The sequence below is a fragment of the Odocoileus virginianus genome, chromosome 5, assembly GCF_023699985.2.
Source record: "Odocoileus virginianus isolate 20LAN1187 ecotype Illinois chromosome 5, Ovbor_1.2, whole genome shotgun sequence".
In the NCBI taxonomy this organism is placed as follows: Eukaryota; Metazoa; Chordata; class Mammalia; order Artiodactyla; family Cervidae; genus Odocoileus; species Odocoileus virginianus.
The window spans coordinates 3,473,887-3,500,399 of NC_069678.1; the positions used below are offsets into that span (position 1 = coordinate 3,473,887).

Consider the following 26,513-nt stretch of genomic DNA (forward strand, 5'->3'; position numbering starts at 1 on the left):
ACAGGTCAGATTGTCTGGTATTCCCATCTCTTTCAGAATTTTCCAGTTTATTGTGATCCACACAGTCAAAAGCTTTGGCATAGTCAATAAAGCAGAAATAGATGTTTTTCTGAAACTCTCTTAGATGTAAAATTTTCAGACTTTGACATTGTGGCTTTCATGAATTAGGAGAAAAGACTACCAACTGGGCAAAGGGGTCATTTACCCAACTTATCTGAAATCAGAGTCAGCTGTCTTAAAAGTTTTATATCGCACTCCGTAGTTCTTATTTCATAATAGTGATTACTGTACCTCACTATGGGAAGCGAGACTCTGTCCACACACAGACTGTGGTTTATGTGCCTGTCTCTGACTTATTCAGAAAAGACAAATTGGGTCACTATACAAACAAAATCCCAACAGTCTGCTGAAACAAAGTCATCCATAAAGAATAAAAGTTTTTATATCCTCACTTATGGCTCACTTCAAAGAATAGTCAATTCTATACAATAACAAACATGGACAATCCTAAACTTCATGTAATACATTGCAATTTTACAAATACAAGTAATTATTAATTTTCCTCTTTACCCCATCAGTAAAAAACAAAACCTTTTATCAGAGTATATTAAGATGGGCTTTTCCATTAGGAAGTAATTTTAGGAGATCATTAAGTATGGAAAGATTTTATATTAGATATGAGTTATCAACTAAATACAGTTAAAACAAGTATAGGATGCAAATTTTTATATCTTCAGATCTAATTAGTTTCACCACATTTTTTAAAGACTCTTTGCTAGTACATTAGATTAGAACCCCCAGAGGTAATAGTCCATTTTTGGTCCCTACTCCTGGGTATGTAGACATATTTCTCAAATTTTTCCCCAACATGTATTCATAATAGCTCACAAGTAAAAACAGAGGCTTAATTATTATCTAGTTGCCACCCTTTTCCAGATTCCTAATGTGAAACTCGTTCCTTAAAGAGTGCCTCGAATTAAGTCTATTCAATAGAATTGTAAGCCCTTGTTTTGGGGGGTGGCCCTTGTTTTGGGGGGTGGCCCTTGTCAAAATGAAAAATGGAAAACTCATGCTTCAGAGATAGGAACAAATAATATGTGAACACATTTAAGAGGTTTGAAGTTATTAAAATGGCAGATCTACTGGGAACAGAGAGAGCAGTATGTCATGGAAGGAACTAAGGGAAAGCGAGACAGGAAGCATTCTCTGGCCTTTTCAATCCTGTGTTTTAAAACAAAACTAAAAAATTCAGGAAGAATTGGAAGGTAGCCAACCTAATGCCGTTATTTCATAGAGCTTAGGGACACACCAGGAAATTACAGGCCAGTTAGTTTAACTTCACTTGTAGGGAAAGTATTAAAAACTGCTGCAGGAGATCAAGTAAAAGGATGCTTAGAAAAGCACAGCTTGATTAAGACAAGCCTGGCCAACGTGGTTTTCGGAAAGCGAAGGTCATGTCTTAGGAACTTGTTGAAATTCTTTGAAGCTATTATGGCCAGTATAGTCTTCAAAGAGCACAGCAAGGCCTGGGGTCTGCGTATCTTTTCTGTTCCACATCAGTCCTTTAGGGATGCTTAGAGAACACGGCCCACATCAGGGCCTTGGCGCATTCAGGTTTAGAAACCACTATCAAAATAGCAGAAAATAACCTCTGATGGAACATTTTGAAAGCTGGAACCAATTAATACAACCCGATATTTATAAATGTAAAATAATGACTTGGAACAAAATTTAGGAATATTGAGCTGTAACAAAGAAGTACTACGCTGGGACTATAAAAACAATCTAGGGATTCTTGTGCCAAAATGTGAGCTTTGGAGGCATTTCTCACCCAAAGAAGGGAAAATGAGGAGAAATCACAATACTAGAAATGTTTATAAAGAGTTATGAAGAGTTACAACTGAAAGAATTTTGTTAAGATGGGGAAAAACAGCCAGATGGGTTATCAACCCTGAGCCTCCGCGTTTTGGCGGCCAGAGCAGCCCAGCAGAGAAGGTAAGGCCAAGCTGGTAACAGGAGCAGGAGGTCAGGGTTCCTGGGGTGAAAATATGTTTGCTTCTCACGTCAGAAACCTGAAGTTCTGTTTTCAGAAAAAAGCACAACTCAAGCACAGACATCCAAATCGTGTCCCCAGCTCTTTTCCACCCTGCGGCCCAGGCAGCTGGCCAAGCCCATGTAGCAAATAGTCAGCAGTTGAGGAGGCAGGTGGTCAGTGGGGAAGACTGATACCCAAAGTTGAGGACCCTGGGGTCCATCCACACGAAATGCACACTGTGTGAAGACTGGGGTGCTGGTTAGGACCGTGGTCAGTGGGAGAACTGCTGGGCAAGGCAGGAATCCAGTCAAGGATTCCAGGACACAGATATTAGTGGAGGAGCAACCACAATACTAAAGCAAGGTTCAAGTGGTAAAGAGTGGCCGTCATTGCCTTTGCTTGGGTGGGTTTGGAGCCTCTCCAACATGTTACACCTCATGCCTACCATGATTGGAAGGATACTGGAGAAGGAATCATAAAGACAGTCTCATCCAATTCTTGTATCTAAGACTGCCAGTAAACCCCCTTTATGTATGGTAATAATAGTTACTGTCCATCGAACACTTAATTTGCACCAAGTTTTGTGTGCTGGGTCTTTAGTATCTATTAACTAACCTAATCTTCTCAACAACTTGTCAGGAGATAATGAGGAAATGATGAAAGTGAAGCGCAGGCAGGTTAAGTACCTCATTAATTTGGAAGCCTTTTGTCCTTCTCTAGCGGCTCAGACGGTAAAGTGTCTGTCTGCAATGTGGGAGACCTGAGTTTGATCCCTGGGTTGGGAAGATCCCCTGGAGAAGGAAATGGCAACCCATTCCAGTACTCTTGCTTGGAAAATCCCATGGATGGAGGAGCCTAGTGGAGCTACAGTCCATGGGGTCGCAAAGAGTCGGACACAACTGAATGATTTCACTTTCTTTTTGTTCCTTCTGCTTGTCTTATGCAAAAATTGAAGTTAGTTTAGATTCTATAAGTGGTAGTTGTGGTTGCACATTTGTTGAATACAAGCTACTCTCAGTAATTAGAATTAACCTCTAAGTAGTTCTATTATATGTTTATTACTTTTCCTACTACTCAGGTGAAAACAATGAAGATATATTAGCAGATAATGAAGGTGCTGAACAATTTTAGTTATTTTGAGCCATGTTGATGAGTGGCTTCTGCTCAAATGTTTGGATCAAGAGAAATTTTTTTTTTCTTACAATTAAGATTTATATGGTTAAGGTGACTGAGTCTTTTCCTTGGAAGAAAGAGGAAAAGATGGGAAATAAGAGAATTTAGTGCAAATTAATCAGAGATGAAGGTGTAGAAAAAAGATCTATATGCTGAAACTGAAGCTCTAATACTTTGGTCACCTGATGCAAAGGGCCAACTCATTGGAAAAGACCCTGATGCTGGGAAAGACTGAGGGCAGGAGGAGAAGGGGACGACAGAGGATGAGATGGTTGGATGGCATCACCGACTCAATGGACATGGGTTTGAGCAAACTCCAGGAGATGCTGAAGTACAGGGAAGCCTGATGTGTGGCAGTCCATGGGATCACAGAGTTAGGCATGACTTAGCCACTTAACAACAAACTAATTACTGAGAGCTTAAATTCATCTCCAGAGTGTCTCTTACTAGTTTGATGAGACCTGTACCCAGGAGTTAGATGCACTGGTCCAAACCAGACGCATGGGCTCATATGCAGATTCTACTACCCACTAGCTATGTAATCTTGGACAAATTACATAACTCTGCTGTACTTAAGTTTTCTCTTTGTAAACTCAGAGTTGATAATGCCATCAACCTCATAAAGCTGTAATGATGATTAAATGAAAAAGGAAATAGAAATAAGCATAGTGCTTGATCTAGACTAATGATCCAATAAGGGCTAGCTATTATTATTATTTTTAATTTCTGTTCTCAGTTTTGGTGATTGTTGCAGTTTTGTATTCCAGAAAACATGAAAGAATTGAAATACCTATAAACAGGGTTTTAAAATTTTTTGTGGTAAAAAATACATAAAACTTACCATCTTAACTCTTTCTAAGTGTACAGTTCAGTAGTGTTAAGTATATTTGCATTGCTGTGCAGGAAACCTTCATGACTTTTTCATCTTATAAAACTGAAACTCTGTATTCAGTAAACAACTCCTCACTTCCCACCCCCAGCCCCTGATAATCATCATCCTATCTTCTGTTTCTAAAAATTAGAAAACTCTAGATACCTCATATAGGTAGAATCATATAGTATGATTGTTTTCACCTTTAAGAACTGGCTTGTTTCACTAAGCATTATGTCTTGAAGGTTCATCCACATTGTAGCAAACGTGAATTTCCTTCTATTTTATGGCTGAGTAATAATCCATTGTATGTATTTACCACATTTTATTTATCTGCTCAATCCATGGTACACAGGTACACAGCTTTGGCTAAATGATCAAGTGATAACTAAGGTTTAAGAAATGCTTTATTTTATGCGTTGCACAAATATTTGAATTTCTAGTAGTAGTAGTGTTATTTGCTCAGTCATGTCCAACTCTATGCAACCCCATGGACTGTAGCCTGCCAGGATCCTGTGTCCATGGAATTCTCCAGGCAAGAATACTAGAGTGAGTAGCCATTCCCTTCTCCAGGGGATCTTCCCAACCCAGGGATCAAACCTGGATATCCTGTATTGCAGGCAGATTCTTGACCATCCGAGCCAGCAGGGAAGCCCATCTGAAGGTCTGTCATGTACCAAATCTATGGTTGAATTTATCTTAATGTATAAAACAGATATAATTTCCTGCCCCCAGAGAGTTTACTTTCGAATGGGAAGGGGAGACATTAAGCACAAAGCAAATAAGCGAACACATACACTAGTATAAGTTGCAATACTTGCTTTACATCAGAAGGAATTACATGGGAAATGCTTTCAACTGAGTATTTGGAGATAAACTGAAAGATGAAAAGGAGCCAAGTGATAAGAGACAGGGAAAATTATTCAGGTCGAGGGAACAGTGTGTGCAAAGAATTGAAGGCAGGAAGGGAACAATGTCAGCCTCTCAGAGAAATAAGAAAAGCCAGTTGTGTTTGGAATTTCATTAAAGAGAGAGAGTGTGATAAGAGAAGTGGGCAGAGGCCAGATCTGAAGGAGTTGGTAGGCCCTTGTGTCCAGGGGAATCTTCCCGACTCAGGGTTTGAACCCAGGTCTCCTGCATTGCAGGCAGATTCTTTACCATCTGAGCCAAGAGTATATTAAGGAGGAAGAAAATGCAGGATGGTGTACCTGAGATGGGAGGCGGGAGGGACAAGAAGATGTCGGGGTGATTTTAAATTCCTGAACTGAGAAGCTGAGTAAAAATATCCTCTTCAATATAAAAAATTGAAAAAGATTAAATTTGGGGAAGGTGTAGAAGTACAGTTTGGAGTAAATTTTATGTGTCTGAGAGGTGTTATAGAGAAGTCAAAGAGGAAGTCAGCTTTTTTAGTCTTTTTCATTCTTTGTATCTTTGCCTGTTTAGCACAGTGCTGATCCATAAGTATTGAAGAGGTGTTCGTGGTCTGAAGAAACCAACTCGTTAATGAAGGACTAGTAAGAGTTACTGGAAGGCACAAATAGGACACAATGGACCATTTCAACAGCAGTTGTTCAGGAATATTTCCTGGGTACTAGAGGCTTTGGTCCCTTCCATTTCCTCTTGTTTTTGCTTCCATATCCCACGCAGTGGTTTTCTAACTGTGGGTAGCAGCCTAGCTGTTTACACAGATATTTAGCTGGTGACAACTGTGTGTATGTATGTGGTTTGTGTTGTAAATATTTCTTCTTGCTATAAATATAGGTCTGAAAAATTTGAAAAAAAATAAGACCCTAGAGTCCTCTACGCCCATTTCATGTTTTCTTCCTTTTGCATCTCCCTAGACTGAAGAGTATGGTAGATGCTCATCCCAGCTCAGTCCTCATGCAGTAGACACTTAACAGAGTTTCTGTCACAGTCTGGATAAATGGCACATTAGGTCTGGTCTCTTCCCTCAAGAGCTGGTAGTCCATCATGTTGTAAACAATATGTTGTTTCTTGCTATTTCATGACATTTTAATACCTTGTAGCAAGTCTGATGTAAAAGTTATAGATTTAATCCCTGGTTATAATTGAATCTGCTATTCATTGAGACCTGTGGCTGACCTCGCTTATTGTTCCCAACTTTCAGCCAAAAGGGTAATGGTCCCCAGACAGGGTATGTTGGAAAGAGGAGAGAGGGAGGGGCAGAGCAGTTACCAAAATAGTCAAAGATGCAACAAAGATACAGACAGCCTTGCTTCCTTAGAGGAGGAGAATGTGTAGCTGGAACTGAAGTATGGTAACAATTTTCATGCTTCTACATATTTTTAGTGTGACCTCTATTTCTGAAATTTCTCTCTCCTGGATGCTTGGTAGCAAGGAAAGGAAGAAGAAATACCAAACTAAAGATGATAGAATAGACTAATAAAAATTCATTTTTATTTACTGAAAAGCAACTGCACATATTAACTCTAAGAATATTAATTTTAAATAAGTGGATTTCAGATAGCTATTTATATGTTAAAATCCATCCATTCTTCTATTTCATAAATGTGACTGGCCAAAAAACCCCAAGACACTCAAAACCAATTAAGTATCCTGATCATGTAAGTTATCTAAAATTTGATTTCTCTATTGCTTCAAAAATATATAATTACAAGTTTAAATGTTTGAAAAATAGAAAACCAGTCCTACAAAAATTCTTTCCTAGAAAAGGTGACATTGTTCAATAAACCTAGTCCTTTAAAATTGCATCTTTCAACTTCATCCTTATTTGGATAACAATGCTCATTACCATTTGAAATCTGTAGAGTGCTTATTGTAAGCAAGGCCAATACAATACCCTGCAGAGTACCATGTACTTCATCAAACATTCCCAAATGAACAAATTTATTATTATTTGTGCTAACATTTATCAGGTCTTTATTTGAAAGAGACAAACTCAGTCTGGGCTCACTCACTCATTGGGAAATATTTAATTAGATGATATTAAAGAAGATAGGAATGCATAATTAGTTTAGTTATTCTCAAGTCTTACAGTATTATTCTTCCATTTATTGCTGGAGCTGCAGAGAGACAGAGAACAGGCTAATAACATGTAACCTAGTTACAGGCCACCACTGCTGAGTCCTACTAATTTATGAGGAGCTAGTCTTGTATTACATTCTCAAGGATTCATTTTAGGAATATTATTGAGAGGGGGAAAAAGGATAGATCCTATCTGGATTTAATGCAAGAGGCTAATATATTACTTTTTGTAACTACTAAGATTTCAAGGACTGACAGCAAATTTCTGATTTGCTTCTCCCCTCATAAAATGTCTGCTTTGAATTATGCAGAAAGAATTCTTCTTCCTGCCAACTTGTTTCAATCCCCTGTACAAAACCATCCACAGAACATTGTCAGGGGTTTCCTATAGAGGTTCATTTCAGGATTCCTCAGTCATTCATTGGAGGAACACACACACACACACACACACACATATTTTCTCCCCTTTTTGGAGCAAGCAAAGGAAAATGTATTGGACTGGCAAAGTCTGTGCATGGTACTTTCTGAAAGCAGAGACAAGGATGAGTCATCAGATGGTAGAGGTTTGAGAGTCCTGTTTTATGTATGCAGGCCCGCCCTGTGTGTAGGTGGAATGGGCAGTTGCCCTGTGATGTGATTTAAGAGGTGCTGGAAGTTCTGCCTGTCCAAAAACAGCCCCCGCAACGCCTGAGTTCAGGCATAGTGTCCATAAAACCCTGGCTCAGATGAAATGAAACTGCCTTTTCAGAATGCTAACTCATTATAGCATTTTCCTAGCAGCATGCGTTTATTTATCAGAAATAGAGGCTGGGCCCTTGAGGGGATTTTCACTTGTGCAGGGACAGTGGAGGGAGGAGTTAACAGGATCCCAGGCTTTGGGTAAGGGTGTGAGTCCCAGAAATAATTTCTGCATCACCACTGAGTGAGTTTGTTGAAACTACACCTCTTCTACATTCAATCAGTGTTTTTTGAATCAATATTTTATGGAACATGGCATTTTATCAAACAGGCAATGCTTTTTACTGGGACCTTATTAACAATAATAATAACAACAACTCACATTTGGAATATGCCTTTGAGAGATTACAGTAGTTTCACACACAATGTTGATTGCAACAGTACTATAAGGCTGACTTATCTTTTACTATTCTCCAGTAGCAAATGAGCCAAGAGTTTCAGAGAGGTTAAGAGACTTGCCCTGTGCCCACAGCTGGTAATGTCAGAGCCCCATGTTGGAACCTAGACTCCACATTCAGGGTTTACCCTGTTACTTTAAGCTCTTTGAGACATAGTCTCTACAGTCGAGGAGCTAACAGTTAAATTTAACCAGCTTAGTAATTCAGCTGAACAAAAGAACCAGCTCTGGGAGTTTTCCCTAGTGCCCCTACTGAGAAAGTGTTTCTCCTTGGTCTTAAAGTTTAGAAAAGGACTGTGCCAAACACAGCCTTCTGAGGGTATGCATTTGGCTTCAGACATTTGAGTTAGGCTTTGTCAGTCATTCACATCATTCCCAGGGCTAAAGACATTCCTCACTTAAAATACTGACCCCTCTGCACAAAGTTGTAAAATGTAATAAACAATTATACAGGAAAAATAAAAACATGAATTGGCAGATATTAACTTAGGATTTTCTCTAGAACCCTTTGAGTAGATAAAAAACCAGGGTAGAACTTGATCAGGCATGCCAAAGTGACTGTAAATCTAGAATTTCTATATCAAGTCACATCTGCGTTGCACCATAAGCACACACACACATCTCCATCACCGTAGGTGATGAAGCCAGTTTTGTCACATCTCTAGCTCATTCTTTTTCAGCCATCTTGCACGTAATTCAGTTTACACTCCTTCTTCACCAAGTGCACCAAGTTAAATAAAATTATGTAGAATTTAGACTTAGATGTTCCCATTTCACAGCCAAATAATCCTGTTCAAATGCCATCTCTTTTGTGAAATCTTCTTGGATTCCTGTAGGCAAAGTTCATCTTGCTGTGTTGTATTGTGGTTGTTTGTTTTTATCTGTCTCCCCCTGCTCCGTAGTGAACGGCATAAGCATTAGAGGACATGTGTTACTCATTACTAAAACCCCAGTGCTCTAGGCTAGCAATCCCAAGTTATTTTCGTCACATATCCCATCAGTTAAAAAAAAAAAAAAAACTGAGCATTTTTTTCCATGTATGTTGTATGTGTATACAGAGAGAGGTATGTACAAGAATACAGATTACAAATATCATAGAACATTCTCAAAAAAAAAAAAAAAAGGATTAAAAAGGACAAAAATAAAGGCAAATGTCATCAGAGGTTTTAATTTTTTCTCCCTCCTGGTGGATAGTCTTGCACTTGCCCAGGGCTGCATTTGGAAACCGAAGCCACTGATTTTCACACTTTGGCAGGACACAGTAAATGTTGGTGCAGTGGGTTTGTGGAATGAGTCTCTGGCATATCAGGCCCTTCCCCTGACACCAGTCACTTTCTCAATGAATGAACTGGCTCCAAGTGCTTTCCCAGCTTCTGAGCACCCTGGCTTGGCGAGAGGAGGGCTGGCTGGATGTCAGACACGCTGGCTGTTGCAGGGTGCCCTTATACAAGGGACAACCCACACGATGTTGGTGAAGGGCTGTGTGATTTGTATGCCTATTCTTTCATTCAGCATGTATTGTATTGGCTGTTTACCATGTGCCCATCACAAAATTAATTTCACCCTTCAACCCAAAAGATGGAGATGGAAATGGGCAATTCTATTACCATGTGATAACAAAGAAGTTGTTGAAAGTGCATTGAGTGCACAGAGCAATGCCTAAATCTTTCTAAAGTTTTGGAGGAAAGGTTTTAGGAAAATGGCTAGAAAGCTGAATGGGGAATTTATGAAGTAATGGAGGAGGAAGGGGAATTCTAGGCACAGGATTCAGCCCAGGCAAAATCAGGCAGATATATACACAGTATAGCATAATCAACAAACTCCAAATAGTGGGTATCCTGGGAGGATAGGAGGGAAAGTGGAAGCAGCAGATAGGCATGAGGCTGGACAGGTATGTCAGGGCCAGGTCATCAAGGACTTGTTGTGACCTGCTAAGGAGTGAAAACTTTATCCTCTCAGTATAGAAGCCTTTGAAGAATACTGGGCTGAAAAGTAATGTGAGAGGTGAAGATACTAGAATCAGCGTGCTGGAAAAACTATGCAAGAGGATCGAGGGGTGGCACTGTTAAAAAGTCTGTATAGCATTTACATTGTATGTTTTATTTATTAGTTGTTTTATTATGAAAGTAACACATGTTAACTGTAGAAGATTTGGGAAACGTAGAAAGAGTATAGCCCATATAGTAGTAAGTACTTAAGTATCTGGAGACTACTCCACCATTCAGAGATCTATACTTGTTTAAAAAAAATAGGAATTTAATGGGCTTTCTATCATATCCTTTTCACATATTATGACATTAGCCTCTTTCTAAAACCATATCCAGTATCTACATAATATTAATAGAAAGTCTATTCAATAACTCATTTAACCACTCCCCTTTTGCTAAATTTAGACTGTTTACCAATAGTTAGGACTCTGATTGTTTCCTTAGGGAACATTTCAAGAAGTAGAATTACTGAATCAAAGTATGTAAATCTTTGTAAGACCCTTGACACACATTGTCAGAATGCATTCAAGACTATTTGTGCCAATTTCCATTCCTTCTAACAGTTTCAATTTAACCACACCCTCTGCAACATTGTTTTTTTATCTTAATCTATTTGATAAACAAAAACTTGTTAAGGTTGAACGTTTAATCGTATTTTTATTGGCTGTGCTTTGTAATTATGGAATTCATTAAAGCAAAATGATTATGTAATTTCATTTCCAGATTTCTTGTGATAATGGGAGGAGACCCGCTGTTGTCTAAATTCAGAACAGGGAATATTTGCTTTAAGTGATTTCAAAGCAGATTTTAGATGCTATGAGGGAACAGAAAGAGGGAAGCCATCATCAGAGCCCTGTCCAAGCTTAAGGTCCATTGCACAAGAAGGACACACGTGCAAGACTGCTAATAAAGGCACGCCTGAAGGAGGAGCCTGGTTGAAAATATGAACAAGGGCTGAGGACTGGGACCAGGGAGAATGGCGTCAGACAGGGATCTGGGAAGGTTTTTGCAGGAAGGTCTTTGGTGTGAGTCTTTCCGATTTCTAACCTCTTCTAGCCATCTTGTGTCAGTGGTCCTCAAAGTGGGGACACTCAGAATCACCTGGAGAGCTCATTTAAAAATGCCTATTCGAGATCTCAGCCACAGTGATGGGGATCAGGGGCATCTTCAGACAAGTCCAAGAACACACCTTCTCAACAAGCATCCAGGTACTTCCAAGCCTGTGCTTGAAGACACACAGTCTCACCTATGTCCATATGCTATTCACAGGGTCAGGAAAGAGGCCATCCTTCTCAAGGATGAACTCTCTCCATCTATACTCTGCCTCTCCTTTACCACCGACCCAGAACTGTACAATGGACCCACTTATTCTGTCCCCTCCTCACATTCTCCATTGTCCAATGTTCATCCGTCCATCCATTCTTTCATTTTGAGCACTTGTACCAGGTGCTGTTGGAGTTGGAGGGACAGAAGTACCATCAAAGCGTTATCTGTTGAGTTCTGCCAAAGTAACGGTAACCTGAGAAGGCCCAGAGAATGTTCACGCTTTTCTCGTTCCCCTGCTTGTCGAGGCAGATGGTACTGCTTGCCTTTCCACTTCTTGGTCTATAGCCTCTGAGCAAATTAGAACACCTCTGACCAGCCTACATGCCTCCAGCACTAGAAGCAAATGACAGTCTAACAAAGCTGGAAGCTGAATGTACAGAGACACACCTTATAATCACTGTGTGTGTGTGTGTGTGTGTGTGTGTGTGTTTGTGTGTATGTTTTAAGTTAATTTGTATGTTTTCTGTTAATTTGAAGACATGAATTTCACCATATCGGTACCAGGTTGATCACCTTACTTCTAACTTCACAAAATAAATAAATAAATAAAAAATTATAATTGGCTTAAACAAAAGGGAGTGTGCTAGCTTGTATAACTAGAAGTCTAGACAGGTTTTGGGGTCAGCTTTAGCGCATGGGCTTAAACCCCACTTCCTGTAACTATGAGGAATGACGCTTCCCCATCTGTGTGGTGACCCATTTCCCAGGGAGGTGGGATGGCTGCAGCCTTCTCCCAAAGCTCTGTCATGACTAAAGAGGTAGGATCTGGCCACCCCAGGAAACCACTCATATCCCATTGGGCTGAGGTAGGTCACAAGCTCATCCTGAAACAATCCTGGACCAGGGAGCTTAGGATTATTTCTAGTGCACAGGGGTCCACCCCTGGAACAGCAAGTCCCCAGAGGGATCTGTTTTTCAAGTATCTTTAGTTCAAAATAATTCTTATCCCAAAATAGCATGGTCTGCCACCCTTCAGAGCTATTTTAGGACTGAGGGCTCCCAGTCTCAGATTCCCGCTAGGTCTCAGGGGAAAAAAAGAAATACAGCTCTTTAGAGTGGAGGCACGAGGTAAAGACAAAATGAGTAAGAGAGTCAAGAGTATTTAATCTTTAAAAAAAAAAGTTACAAAGCTCTACATCCCTCCAGCTAAGATGGGGACTGGGTATAGAGATGGGGGAGGGGCTGGGATAGGAGATGGGAGCCCAGTGACTCCAGCTCCAGGGTAAAAAGGCTTCTGTGAGGCCACAGAATGTGGTAATGAAGAACAGCACCTTGGATCCAGGTAACCTGAGTTCAAATCCCACAGCCACTACTTATGTGATTGCCAGGCCTCAGTTTCCTTACCTGTAAAATGGGATAATGAGTCACCACCTCAAAGGGAAAGTGAGAATTAAATGTTAGACTATCTAAAGTGCATGCATGCTAAGTCGTTTCAGTCATGTCCGACTCTTTGCGACCCTATGGACTGTAGCCCACCAGGCTCCTCTGTCCACAGGATTCTCCAGGCAAGAATACTGGAGTAGGTTACCATGCCTTCCTCCAGGGAATCTTCCTGATCCAGGGATCGAACCCGCATCTCTTACATCTTCTGCATTGGCAGGCAGGTTCTGTACCACTAGCCCCAGCTGTGAAGCACATCTAAAGTGCAGTCCTTAAATTATTTTAGTGCTACTGTTGGAACAATCCTTATCTGGCACATAGTATGTGCTGTGTAACCGTTTGTGTGTTACTCTGCCTGAGAACCTACTGATAGCTTGCAATCTACTCATGGAGATTTATGATAGTAGCTATGAACATTTAAAAACACCTACCTTCAAATCAAGGAAGAAATAACTCCAAAGACCATTTTAAAATTATTGAGTGACATATGCATAAGATTCTGTGTAGGGGTGGAGAAAGATAAATCAGATCAGGACCTGCCCTTCCAAGCTCCTAGAGATTACAAACCCTGGACACAAGTAACTCCGATACAAGAGAGCTGACTCCTTTAGGGAAGGTTCAAAAAATCAGGGTTGTTCAGTTGTAGCTTTCACTACAAGCTGAAAGAACCAAGAGTGACATCAGAGGGGTGGGGGCATCTTGGGACTGAAGAAAAAGGCTTGATCTAAAAAAGAAAAATTACCATGGTAATAGTTTCACATGTTAGTAATACATACCTGAAGCTAATATATACCTCAACTTCTCACCATCCTTCCCCATGTTATCACATTCAGTTTCATGTGCCTGTATATATTGTGCAGGTATACAAAAACCCAAACACTCCTTAATGAAAAGGGGAAACTTTGCTTTTGTCCTTCTTTGGAAGAGTAACCCCAACAAAGGCTTCTAAGATAAGTCCTGTGCTTTTTGACATGTGCAAACTAGGTCCCTCGGGAAATTCATCACATTTCAAATTATACATGTCTGTTAGAGCATAGATCTGTTCTACCGTCCATGTATTTGTTATTCCTGCTTCTGACACTTCCTTACGGCCCCAAAGAGGTCTTAATCCCTGTCAAATGTTATTATGTTACCGACTTTTATGTAGTCTTGAAAGGGGTTGTTTATTTAGTTTCAGTGACTCCTTGTTACTGCCAAATATTATTTCATTTCAGCACAGATGTAAGGGGTCCAATGACTGGAATTATTTTACAGCCCTGACATTGTCGAGAGATGGATACCAGTTTAATTATGGACAGCTGAAAATGATCCAGGAGTCACCTGCTCTGGATATTTATCATCATTAAGAACTTCTCACTAAGCTGTGGTCTGAGCCCTTTCATAATGTTCCAGTTGCGTGAGACAGACAGGATGATCTATATGGAACCGAGATCTTCCATCACCTTGAAATTTATGTAGGGACAGCTTCGTATTGCTTGATTATTTTCTTTTCCTCTGCTCAAAGTGAGAAAATATTTTTCAGTCATTCCTCTTCCCTTTCTTTCCTCTTTCTCTGTCTCTCTCCATTGCCTTCTCTCACTGCTAACCCTGCTCCTTCCAGCTGTTTTTCCAATTATGCCTCGTTGGAAATTATTCATTACTTAAAGAATGTGAGCTGGATAGACTTGACACATAAAGGATCAAGTAATGCAATGAAGTTGGCACTCAGTAAATGCAGGAGGAATGAAGGGGGGCAGAGAGTGGAGGGAACAGAAGGGAAGCTGAGGCGTCGCAGAACACTCAGATCATTCCTCCCTCTAGTTTTAGAAGAAGTTAAGAGTAGCAAACTTCCTCCTTCTCTCCCCTCTCCCATTATACCCTCCCATGATGCACCATAATGAAGTCTGTTTTTACACCTTTTGCTTTTATCTCTGCTTTCTCTAAATGGACCTTGATCTGTCCTTGTCAGAACAGAGAAAGGGTTAAGTGAAAGGCACATCCAGGTTACCACCATCTGGTAACAGATTAAGGTCCCCTTCTGCCTGCCCAAATGCACATTGCTCCTCTCCTTTTCTCTCTCCCCCAACCTGAACTGAAAGGTCTTCAAGAATTCTAATCCTGCTCTGGATGCAAGCGTAAGATCAGTAAGAGCTCATTTTAGTGAGGGTTTTCTGTGTGTATATCACTCACCGAAGTCTTGCTAGGCCTTTCTGTGCATTATTATTGCCTTCAACTCTCAATACAGTCTTGTGAAATAAGCACGGTTCATATCCTCCTTGTGTACATCCGTGGTCCTCAACCAAGGATGTTTTTGTTCCCCGGGGAAATTTGGCAATCTCTGGATATAAGTTTGCTTGTCACCATTGGGGTAGCCAGAGGATGCGGTAAAAAGCAGCCTCCAGTGCACACAACAGCCTTCTGCAATGAGGAATTACCTGGCTTTCATTGTCAGCAGTGCCACTGTTGAGAAACCCGGATGTAGCTTAAAAAGCTGAGGTTTAAAGGCACTGAGGAACTTTGCCAAGGCTACCCAGTGGTATTATTTGAGAAGACTGGAATACAAACGCAGCCTGTGCTTCTGTACTGTGCTGCCCATGTGCAGTTGTGGCTTCAGCAGCTGGTTCATCAGCCCTTGAACCCAAAGACCTAAATTCCCAACAGGAATCTTTTCCTATGAGGGAATCTTTATATACATGGCTCTTTTTCAGTTGTTTGAAATCACCTGCTCATCCGTCCTTTTCATCAAATATTTAGAATCAGTCCCACCTAAAGCACCTTTCACTCACCTTTCACCCACCTTTCACTTTAACCTTTGAAAATTTTGTGAAAAACACACACATACACACATATATATACACACTTACACTGGGGCAGTACTTCCTCTGACTTTGTCATTTTATAAGTATATATAGCATATATAGGGCTTCCCGGGTGGCTCAGTGGTAAAGAATCCACCTGCCAATGCAGGAGATGCAAGAGACATGGGTTTGATCCCTGGGTTGGGAAGATCCCCTGGAGGAGGAAATGGCAACCCACTCCAGTATTCTTGCCTGGGAAATCCCATGGACAGAGGAGCCTGCTGGGCTACAGTCCATGAGGTCTCAAAGAGACAGACACAACTGGGTGAATGAACGTGTACACGCATAGCATATATAAGACAAAAGCAGAATACACAAGCAGCAAACTTTGAAGATGGCACATAAAGTTACAATTTACTTTGATGAAAATATAGATATATATTCTGACATGCATTATTGATAAACATAAGAACTTTTGTTCTGCAGGATAACTAGCTAGAAATGGTAAATAATCAACAGTATTACTTTCAAGGTGCCAATCAAAGATGTTAGTTTTCTCTTTTTACCAATGCTTCATATCTACTGTCTCAATTTTCCCAGTGTTTTTAAAAACTCTTTTAATGGTCTTTACCATCCCCAAAGGCAGCTGAGCACATAAACACACATACTTGTGCAGACATGCATATACACATACACAGACACGTACATACAGGCACCACACGTGCACAAACACTCAGACACAATCATACACAGACAAGTCCCAGGTCTTACTTCCTAGAGCAGTTTCCTTGCCTGTATTCTTCCCCACAGCACAGAGATGCTGTCTTGCTGGTTTTCTGTCCCACCCACCCTCTCATCCTCTCAGATGTCTCCTCCTCTGAGCCTGCTCCCAAGGTTATTTCCATTTTCCCTGCACAGTCCTTCCCCTGCAGTCGTGGAGTGTAAGAACAACTCCAGGCAGTAAAACGTGAGGGTGGGTGCAGGGGAAGCTAGTCATGGTGGGAAGGCTGCTGTCACACTGCAGTCTTGTGGGGGCACAAAAGCGAAACTATATTCGTCTTCAGAGTCAGCCTCAGGTATTTCAGGCTTTCAGGTGAAAGACAGTAGTCACCGCCCGCCCTAATTCTCAGTTGTCACACATAGTACTTATTGCTTGAAACTACATCATCAGTTGCTAGTCCCTTTCATTCTATAACTAAAGGATAAAACCTTATAATACAGCTTACTCACTGGTATAGTAAAATTCATTCAGAGTGAGTTACTAAGTTAAATCTGTTCTGTTTTAGTGGCAGGAGGGATTTAGAAAGCAAAAAGGCACTCTGTATCTTTCTAAATTATGCCTCAGGCAATATTTATCCTCACCTGTTCAAGGGCGTATTTCTTAAATGAGCAGAAAAAAATATCTTAGCCTGGAAGTCATAAATTTCCATTACCTTTCACTGGGTAATATCTGAGTGTACCATTATTATTTAATAATGCATATGAGTATTCCTACCTTAATAAACTTTGCCAAAGATGGTGTCATAAGAATATCTTTTCTTTCAGTTTTAAGGGTAAAATCAAAGGGACAAAGTGGTGGGATGATTAAGCAAACATTATTTTATTTATTGAAGTATAGTTAATTTACAATGTTGTATTAGTTTCAGATGTACAGCAAAGTGATTCAGTTATACATATATATATGTATATATATAAATTATTTTCTAGGATAGGTCATAATAAGAAGTTAAACATTTTCCTGTGCTTATACAATAAATCCTTGTTGTCTTAAATAAACATAATTTTAAATGAAATAGTAATTTTTCGACTTCTTATCGCAGCACAGACATGTCCTGACCAAAACAGAAGCCCCGAGTTACACGTGGCTATTTATATTTTAGTTTTAAATAAAATTAAAAATTCAGTTCCTCAGCCACACTAGCAATATTCAAGTGCTCAATAGCAGTCAGTGGCTGGTGGCTTCTCTGTCATACAGTATGAATAAAGAACATTTCCACAATCACAGATCTGTCAACATGAACATAGACAAAAGTTGGAGAATATCCAGTTAAAAGGGCCCATGTGGGAGCAGATCCTTTCATACAGTGGTGGAAACAAGAATGCTGCTAACTTTTCAGATGTCAATTTGGAAATATCAATAAATATTTAAAATACACATGATCTTAATAGAAAAAAAAAATCTGAAATTACCGAAATGCCCATCAATTGGAAACTGGTTAGGTAAATGACCAAATACCCATACAATAGAGGTTTATGCCAATAATTTTAAAATGCATACACAAACAATATATGTCAGCATAGAAAGCTGTCCTGGCTACCTGTGGATGTAAAAACACAAACCACCTGACAATATTAAAGTGTGATACTATTTGTATTAAAATATAAAAAGATATGTCTATATTTGCATAGAATATTATTTTAAGACAAGAATTGGTCAATGGAATGGAGGAGATTGGGGAAGCATTTTTTTTTTTTTCACTGTATGTCCTTCTGGTACTGTTTGGACTTTGTACCATGACAAGGAAGTGTTATACTTAGTCATGTATTAAAGAAATGAGAGAAACAAGAGAATGTGACACCAAATGAATGAATGAATGAAAAAACAAATGAACAAATAAAATTAGCATGTTAATGACCTATTTGCTCAGCCCTGGTCTAGTCTGGACTGAGTCAGGTTTATGGATTCTGTTCCTATTTACTGACGTCTTTACATCTCCAAACCAACCCTAAGTCACTGATGCAGGAATAATGGGTTAAATGTGAAATCATGTCTTATGCATTTTTACAGCTACTCCAACAAATGGACACTCAAGGAAGACCCTGAAACCAAGAGATTTTTAGGAAAAGGGTGACTATTTGGAACACTTGGAGGGAAAGTCTTCTCTTACCTTATGCCTCTCCCATCACCCCTCCCTTCTCTGCCAACATAAGCACCTTTCCCTTTTCCTCAACACCTCCTTCCGGTGGCTTGCTCCAGGCAAGAGAAATGCAGATCCGAAGTGTTACCCTTCCTTAGAACTCACTTGGATTGAACATGCAGCAAGTTAAGCAACAATGCAAGCTGTTCCATATGCCTCCTGGTAAGCACACCAGGGAAGCCAGGCGGCAGATCTGCAGACCCCATAGAAGTCCTCTCTATCTACCTATCATCTGTCTATCATATATGTGTCAAGTGTAAGTGTTAGTCGCTCAGTCATGCCCGACTCTTTGAGACCCCATGGACTGCAGCCCACCAGGCTCCTCTGCCCATGAGATTTTCCAGGCAAGGATACTAAAGTGGGTTGCCATTTCCTTCTGCAGGGGATCTTCCCAACCCAGGGATAAAACCCAGGTCTCCTGCACTGCAGGCAGATTCTTTACCGACTGAGCTACAAGGGAAGCTATCTATCATATATACACACATACATATATACATATGTATACACATATGTATGTGTGTTTATATGTATATCTGTACACATACATTTGCACACGTGCATACATTTGGTTCTCCTGGGAACCTGTGGAGCAGTTGTAAGTGTTGTCCTGACTGATGCCGTGCTTACTACTAACGTGGGGAGGATCCTCAGAGCGGGATGAAGAGCGGAGAGGAGGGCACTGGTGGCTGTGGGTGGGCCTGATCCCCAGGCAAGCAAAGAATTTGGCTCATTTGGTGTGTTTTTGTTGGATCAGATCATTAGACAGTAAATAGGACATAAATCTTTGAGGCAGGCCAGTGATATAGAGTGAAATGCTTTTATTTCATAGTGTGCTCAGAATCACAAACCTCCTAGAAGACAAAGGGCATCTACCCTCAAAATCAGACCTTCACACAGTAAAACACAGATGTGTCTTCCTGCCTCAGCTGCACTGTTTGAAGCTAGATTTTCTCCACTGGACTTTTCCAGAACTGAGCACCTTGACCTGGACATCTCCCACAGGCCTGGGAGGCCCGGTGGTCTGGCCTGAGTAGGTCTAGGAGACACATACAGGCCTTGTCTGGCAGCAGTTTTTCTCTATTTAACAAGTCTCACTTGCCCATAAGACTCATTTTTTAAGTTTCTGACTCATGTCAGGCTCATTTTTTTGGTATTTTGGCTTGATGAGTACCCAGGTTTTAACCCACTTAGGACTTTTTCTGCCTAGTTCTGGAAACGGGATTTTGTCTAATTACACCACAGCTCTGATCAGCTCACTGTGCCATTTTTCCCTTGTATCCCTCAATCCTCCGAAGACCTACAGCCCTTGGCATCTGACCTCCCCAACACACACACGCACACAGAGACGTACGGAAATACACACACACAGATACACAGATATACATACAGAGAGACACACAGATACACACACACACACACACACTGACTAGATACTGGACAAGTGTTAGTCATTCAGTTTTGTCTGACTCTTTGCTACCCCATGGTCTGTCCACAGAATTCTGCAGGCAAGAATGCTAGAGTGGGTTGCCATTCCATGCTCCAGGGAATCTTCCCAAGCCAGGGATTGAACTCAGGTCTCCTGCATTGCAGGCAGATTCTTCACCATCTGAGCTACCAGGGAAGCCCAGATACTAGACAAGGAATGCTTAACATTCTGAAAGGTTGAAATTTTGATTATTACAAGTGAGGCAAGAGAGGGAAGCTTTTCTAAAATGCTACTCGAAAAACTGCACCACCTTTTAAAATCTACATCTTCTGCACATATTTTTTTCTTCCTTCAAAGACTTACCCTTCAGACAAAGATTTCTAAGGATTTGTTTTTCATCTGAGATCCAATTCCTAGTGGGTGGGAGTGTGAACTGTGGGGTGTGAGAAGAAAGACTTTTCCATAGAAATTCATTTATAAATAATTTTCTGTTTCTGCTTTCTCCCAGGGATGACCCACATACCATAAAAATTTTCAGTCTGAGATTTTTTTCAGAGGAGACATTCAGTTACTTTAATTATCCCCAGGAGTCACATGATCATTCCCTTTGGGGGAAGCACAGAAAGACAGTGGCACGTGTGGGAGTCCCATCTCTTCCAGAAAGGACAAGCCTGCTGGTTGCTCATGATGCCACGGCCACGACTGTGTGCTTCTCTGGAGTGTGGGCCTCAGCACTGAGTCTGCCTCCAACTGGGCCTGTTCAGGCAGGAGGACGCCTCCTGGGCATTCGCCCCGCCACTGCTCTTACGGGCTCTGTGTCCTTGAGAACCCGGGTGCCCTGCAGCTCCTCATCTCTCCACTTCACAGGAGGATGTCATTCTTATTTTCAGGCTCTGCCGGCTTTTTGCTTTAAATCTGGCTCTCTACAGACAGTTTTTTTTATGAACCAGAAATAACATTTATGGCCTGAAAAATACCTTTCTCTTGGGAAGTTTTGTTGTGCTTTGAGTACATTTTAACACCGTGAGGTAACATTTGTAGGGGCATGGGGATAAAAAGCAATTCCAGAGACATCCCATCCATCACCGTGACGCCACGCAGGCTTCACCCACACCACCCCAGACGTAGGTAAATATCCTGTTTTCACAGATCATCAGGAAAAGAGACCCAGGCCAGTGTTGACTTCGCTTCAACACTGTCATTATATTTGCATCACAGGGAAACACCCCATGCTAGACTGCCCTGGGCCTTACAAACTCAGAGTTGTTTATTTTGAACCAGATGTCACAAAGAAGCCTGATTGTCTGCACGCTGTTTAGCTGGTATTGAAACATACCATTTCAAACCGGGTACACCTACCCTTGAGATTGGAACCAATCGGACTGCTTTCATTTTATGTGTAACTAACTGTCCGACCCCTCAGGATTCCCTGCTCTCTCGAGTCTGGTCATCATTAAATGGTGAGGTTCTGCAGGTGTACCCTTATGTTTTCCAGCTCCCAGAAATCACAGCCATCATGTCCCTTTCCCTAAATCGCGTTAGCAGGAGCAGAACTGCCATAAAAAGCAAAGAGCTCTGTTTCACGGAGGGTGTTTGCTTAGACACACGCAAAGCTCTCTGACATTTGGTCTGTTCCGTTGGTTTTTGGAAACAGCAGCTTTAAAGGAATCCTCCCCCTGGCTTTCCCCTCCTGCAACGCAAGGCAGGAAACCCCGATGTGGTCTCCAGGCGGTCCAGTTACGTTTTGGCTTATGATAATCCACAGGGCCATCTGCAGTTAGAAGCAAAATAGCCATCTCCCTTCCTTTCAGCTATTTCCCTTGGCAAAGTGAAAAGTCCTAAGGAAGCGGATCGGTCAGGAAAGCCCTGACCAAGGACTGGTATGAACCTCAGACAAGATGCAGCCTGGTGAGATGCAGTGGACGCCGTCGTTGTCTGAGACGGGAGGCTCTGAAATTGACACCATATGCGCCCCGAGGGGTGATTGCTCCGAGGGGGGAGAAAAGCAACATGTCAGAACATTTTAGTAACACCTAATTCATCCCGAGGTTATAAATAAATCCGATGCTTGCTTAAAAACAAAAGTCGAGAAACACTTTGACTATATTACTTTTGTGACAGTGCTTCCGGCCGACGGTGAACTTTATTAGGGAGACAACATGAAGAAAGAGAAACACGCAACAACTTTTTATGGTATATTTTACATGATTTTATTTTTTTTGCAGTAAATAAAGTGGTTATAGGGCTCCAAGGAAAAGGGCCCAGATGTTAGAGTTGTGTGAAATTTAGGGGAGACAAGCTGTAAAAAGCACAGTTATAAAACAGGCTGTCAGTGCCACACATCTGGACAATACAGCTGTATGTTTCTAGTGGCTGTCGTCACCCAAAGAAAACTCAATAACCTTATTTCACCCCAATTAGGCTGCATACCAACAGGATCAACATTAAATTGCAAGGGGAGGGGGGTAGGGGAGCAACGTTCACATGGCGCCTCTGTGTCAAACAGCTTTTATCTTTCATTTGACTTTGGTCACCAAGAAATAAAAGACTGCTAACATAGCCATTTCCATTATTATAAAACCCTACTTAATTTATAGCGTCCTAATAAGTTAAGGTTTGACAGTTCGGGCTATTGGCTGTGCCAAACAATAGACTTTCTGTAGCATGAAACTGACCCGTCGGTCATCCTGACACCGAGCCCCGCCTGTCTTTCCTCCACCCCTCTTTGGGAGCCTGAGTCTAGCATCATCATGGGAAGCCCTTATTGGAAAAAGTTCATTTTCAGACAACCCAATATATTTAGAGAAGAGGGTAAATGCCTCTCTTTATGGCATTGGGGCATTTTTCCCTAATTTTTTGGGCCAGCACTGAGGCACCTTTGCAGGAAGACAAATATTACAAAAGTCAGAATACCATTTCATCTTTTCATCACTGACAGACATGCCAAAGGTTATAAAATGCCACTTTCCTAATAATTGTGTTTCCTCATAGGTGTTAACGGCAGCAAAAGCAATTATGGACAGCGGAGAGAAATTAACCTTACCACTGATAGGGAAACTCTTGAAATTTCAGCTTCTTCAGATTAAGTTGAAAGACCAACAGCGACGGGAAAGCGAGAAGAAGGTACCGGGCGGGCAATGGTGGGTTTTTTAAACACAGCAAGAGTGACTGAGCCGCAGCCAGTTTCTCTAGGGCACTTCCTCTCTCCGTAAGCCTGCCACGAAGTGTTACCTAGCACATTTAACTGTCACCTCAACTTTTTAGGGGAAAAGTCTATCCAAAGAGCTATTGGAGGAATTACATTTTCTCAAAGACAAACCCATTAAAACTAAGTTCCCCTGAAATGCGACAATATTCCAGGGCATGTGGCTGAGGTCGTTTTTATGGTAGTCTGTTTATACGCTCGGAACATATTAAGGAACCAGGGAGAGACACGGAATCAGGAGAATATAAAAAGGTGAGAAAACCCCGCAAAGTCAGGGTCTAACTATTTAAAATATTTTACATGATATTCAATGGAGTACTTATTAAAATAATAGGCTACATCTGTACCTTCCTAATAATCTAAATATTTCAGCAGCAATCCATCACTTCTACTCCCATTTTATGTAACTGATTATTTCTTCACATATAGATTTTTTGTTTGCATATGAAGTCAATCTGTGTTTTCCAAAGATTTGTATTTTTCATTTGAAAAAAAATATTTTAAAGTCCTTTTAGCAAAGTGGTGCCAGTTGCAAACCCGTTTGCTATTTAACCTTTGTCAAAATGAGAAATGTTTTTCTTATTTTCCAAATTATGCTGAAATATTTTTGGAAAGTCAGATGCTTCTGTATGCACATGTGTAATAAGTATGTGTGCACGTGTTTGTATGAAATGCATTTATAAGTAAATTGTTTCTTTATGCCTCTAAATGGGAAAGGCAAAATGAAGTCATGGAAGAAAAAAAGAGAAAAGTGAACACATTCCAATAATACCTACTTCCTCTTTGTAAGACTCCCCCCCGCCCCGCACCCCCCCCCACCAAATTTGGCTTTCCTATTTGCACTAAACTCTTAACAGGATAATCACAGGAAAAAATAATAATAATGTCACCTTATATTTGTAATAAAGGGCTTTATGTTTTTCAAAGAGATTCCCTATTTAGTCTCTTACTAGAGTGATATATATTGTTCCCAGGAAAATTCTACTTATATGAACCCAGTTGATGGTACAGTTTCCATGAACCTCTTTCTCTCGGGTACAGGAGATTTGTACCTTAAGCAATACTCACGGAACTCAGGGATGTTAAGACTTGGCAGAATAAAAATTGGAAAATTTGAAACTAGTATAGAAATAGCTTTTCTTGCCTTTTTAAAATTCCAGTGTCACATGGGAATCTGAATTATAAAAAGTAGACTGTGAGTCCTCCGAAAATTCTTACATTTTCTGTTAGCTTTGTGCTTTCCCACAACACCCACAAATGTAAGTTACTTGCTGAGTGTCGATTTACTTGTTTACTACCTGTTTTAAGTCAGTAGTTGTTTGTGATAGGAGTAGGTTTTAGATTTCAGTTAACAAATTTTAAGTAACAATAAATGGGATATCCTGGAAGCTGAGGAAGTTTTTAAAGCTAACAGTATAAAATTATTTCTGCACTGTTATTTCTTTGAAATGTGAACAAAGTAATAACGCAGTTATTAAATTCTTAAGATACAGAAATAATCTTTTTGTTGAAAATTTAAGAGTCTTAAGGAATTGGGGGTTGAATTTTAGACTTATAAAAATAGAAAAGTAATAGATGCATAAGAGAACTCTTTGAGCAATTAAGAGACAGCAATTACATAATCTAATCAGTATCTTCATTAGATTGGATTCCCAAAACACCAACCCCAAATCTCTGAGTTGCAACCACATGAGTCAGTGCTAAATAAATGTATGAAAACTGAAAGGAATGGCGTACTCTCCAGAAAAGTAATCTCAGTGAAGGCAAGACTAAGGGAGTTGTTGGAGGGGTGACATAATCTATGTTCATTTCAACAATGCTGCCCAGCAGGTCACTTAGAACAATTGAGGTTAATGCTTGTCAGCCAGGGAATTGAGCCGAAAGCAAAATAAGTATAAAGCTTGAAAACTGACGCTACGTTGTGGATTAGAAAATGAAAAAAAGAAAAGAGGACTTTATCCAATTTCTTCTTTGTGAACCCCAGGTGAGATTCTGAGATTCCTGCAAGAGGAGTGACTCTCTCTTTAGCTTTTTAACATCAACATGAAATATATATCGTTGCTTTCTCTCAAATACTAGTTATATGTTTACACTTGTACAACCCAGAGTGTTTTGTTTCTTCTTTGTTGAATCTTTGGAATTGCATTTTTTAAAAGGAATGCTTGACAGTTATTCATAGCAGTAGTTATAGAAAATACTAGGGAGACTATATGGACAAAAAACAGTAATATAATTAGGTCCCTGTCCTTTTTGTCCAGTGGAAAAAAATGTAATGTACACTACATGTCTGATTCTGTTTTAACCATCTATGCTTAATAATATAGTTCCAATAGCCAAATACAGTAAAAATATCATTATTTTAGATTCCACTAAGCTTAATCATTTATAATACTTTATGCTTAACATTGCATTTTCTTTGTCTATGAAGAAAGTACGCTGGATAATTAATACTATATGAGATAATACAAGGAAGATATTTCTTAGAACAGTTTAGAACCTTTAGCATGTAAATCTCTAGGAGACAAATTCCTGCCTCTAACTGTAGTAAGTTGAATATATTTTGAAACTTTTATCTGTTTGGAAACATCTTGTTGGTTATTTCCAAACATACATATCATGAAGAAAATATACTTTATTTCTGGAAATGTATTTTAACATTTCAGAACTTCTGAATATGATTCTTTCATATAATTAATCCCAAATTAGATTTTATCTTAAAATCTGAATAGGAGAATGTTTTGTTTGAAAATGAATTTTCCTTGCACACATCATTACCTGAACATTTATTGTGTATTTTTAGTTATATTATTATCAATTTGTTGTTAATTGTTAATTTGTTAACAAACATTTCTGGAAACAAGCATTTAGAGAAACAATCTACTGGGACATATATTTTCATAAGGTTCATTATAATTTTAAAATAATTGGTTTCTATTCTGAACCATGTTTTAATTTAGTCATTTTCTGAATATTACTATATTATTCACATTTTTTTCTTTTTAATTACAACTTTTATGTTATATATTAATTATGAACATTTTAAAAAACCAAAACACTTCATTGTGAATCAAAATATTTAAAATATATGGAGAATTCAGCTAAAAGAAAACATTTAATCATGGAAAAAATTTAAATGGCTATAAAACAAACAAAAAAATTAACTAATTTAAATAATCAGCCAAACTAAACATAGTCTGTACATCTGAGTTGAGTTCAGAACCTTTGGATAGGTTTTGGGGAAAGATCTAAATATATTCTAACTGTGCTTTTAAG

At 39.9% G+C, this 26,513-nt stretch overlaps 1 protein-coding gene across 3 annotated transcripts in view; it reads left to right on the plus strand.

Moving 5' to 3' along the window:
• SPAG17 (sperm associated antigen 17) overlaps positions 1-26,513 on the plus strand; it is a 250,171-nt gene that overhangs the window by 37,353 nt on the left and 186,305 nt on the right. For all 3 annotated transcript variants that reach the window (XM_070467229.1, XM_070467228.1, XM_070467230.1), the window contains exon 4: positions 23,027-23,158. In XM_070467229.1, coding sequence (XP_070323330.1) covers positions 23,027-23,158 — 132 coding nt within the window. The remainder of the gene's footprint in view (positions 1-23,026; positions 23,159-26,513) is intronic.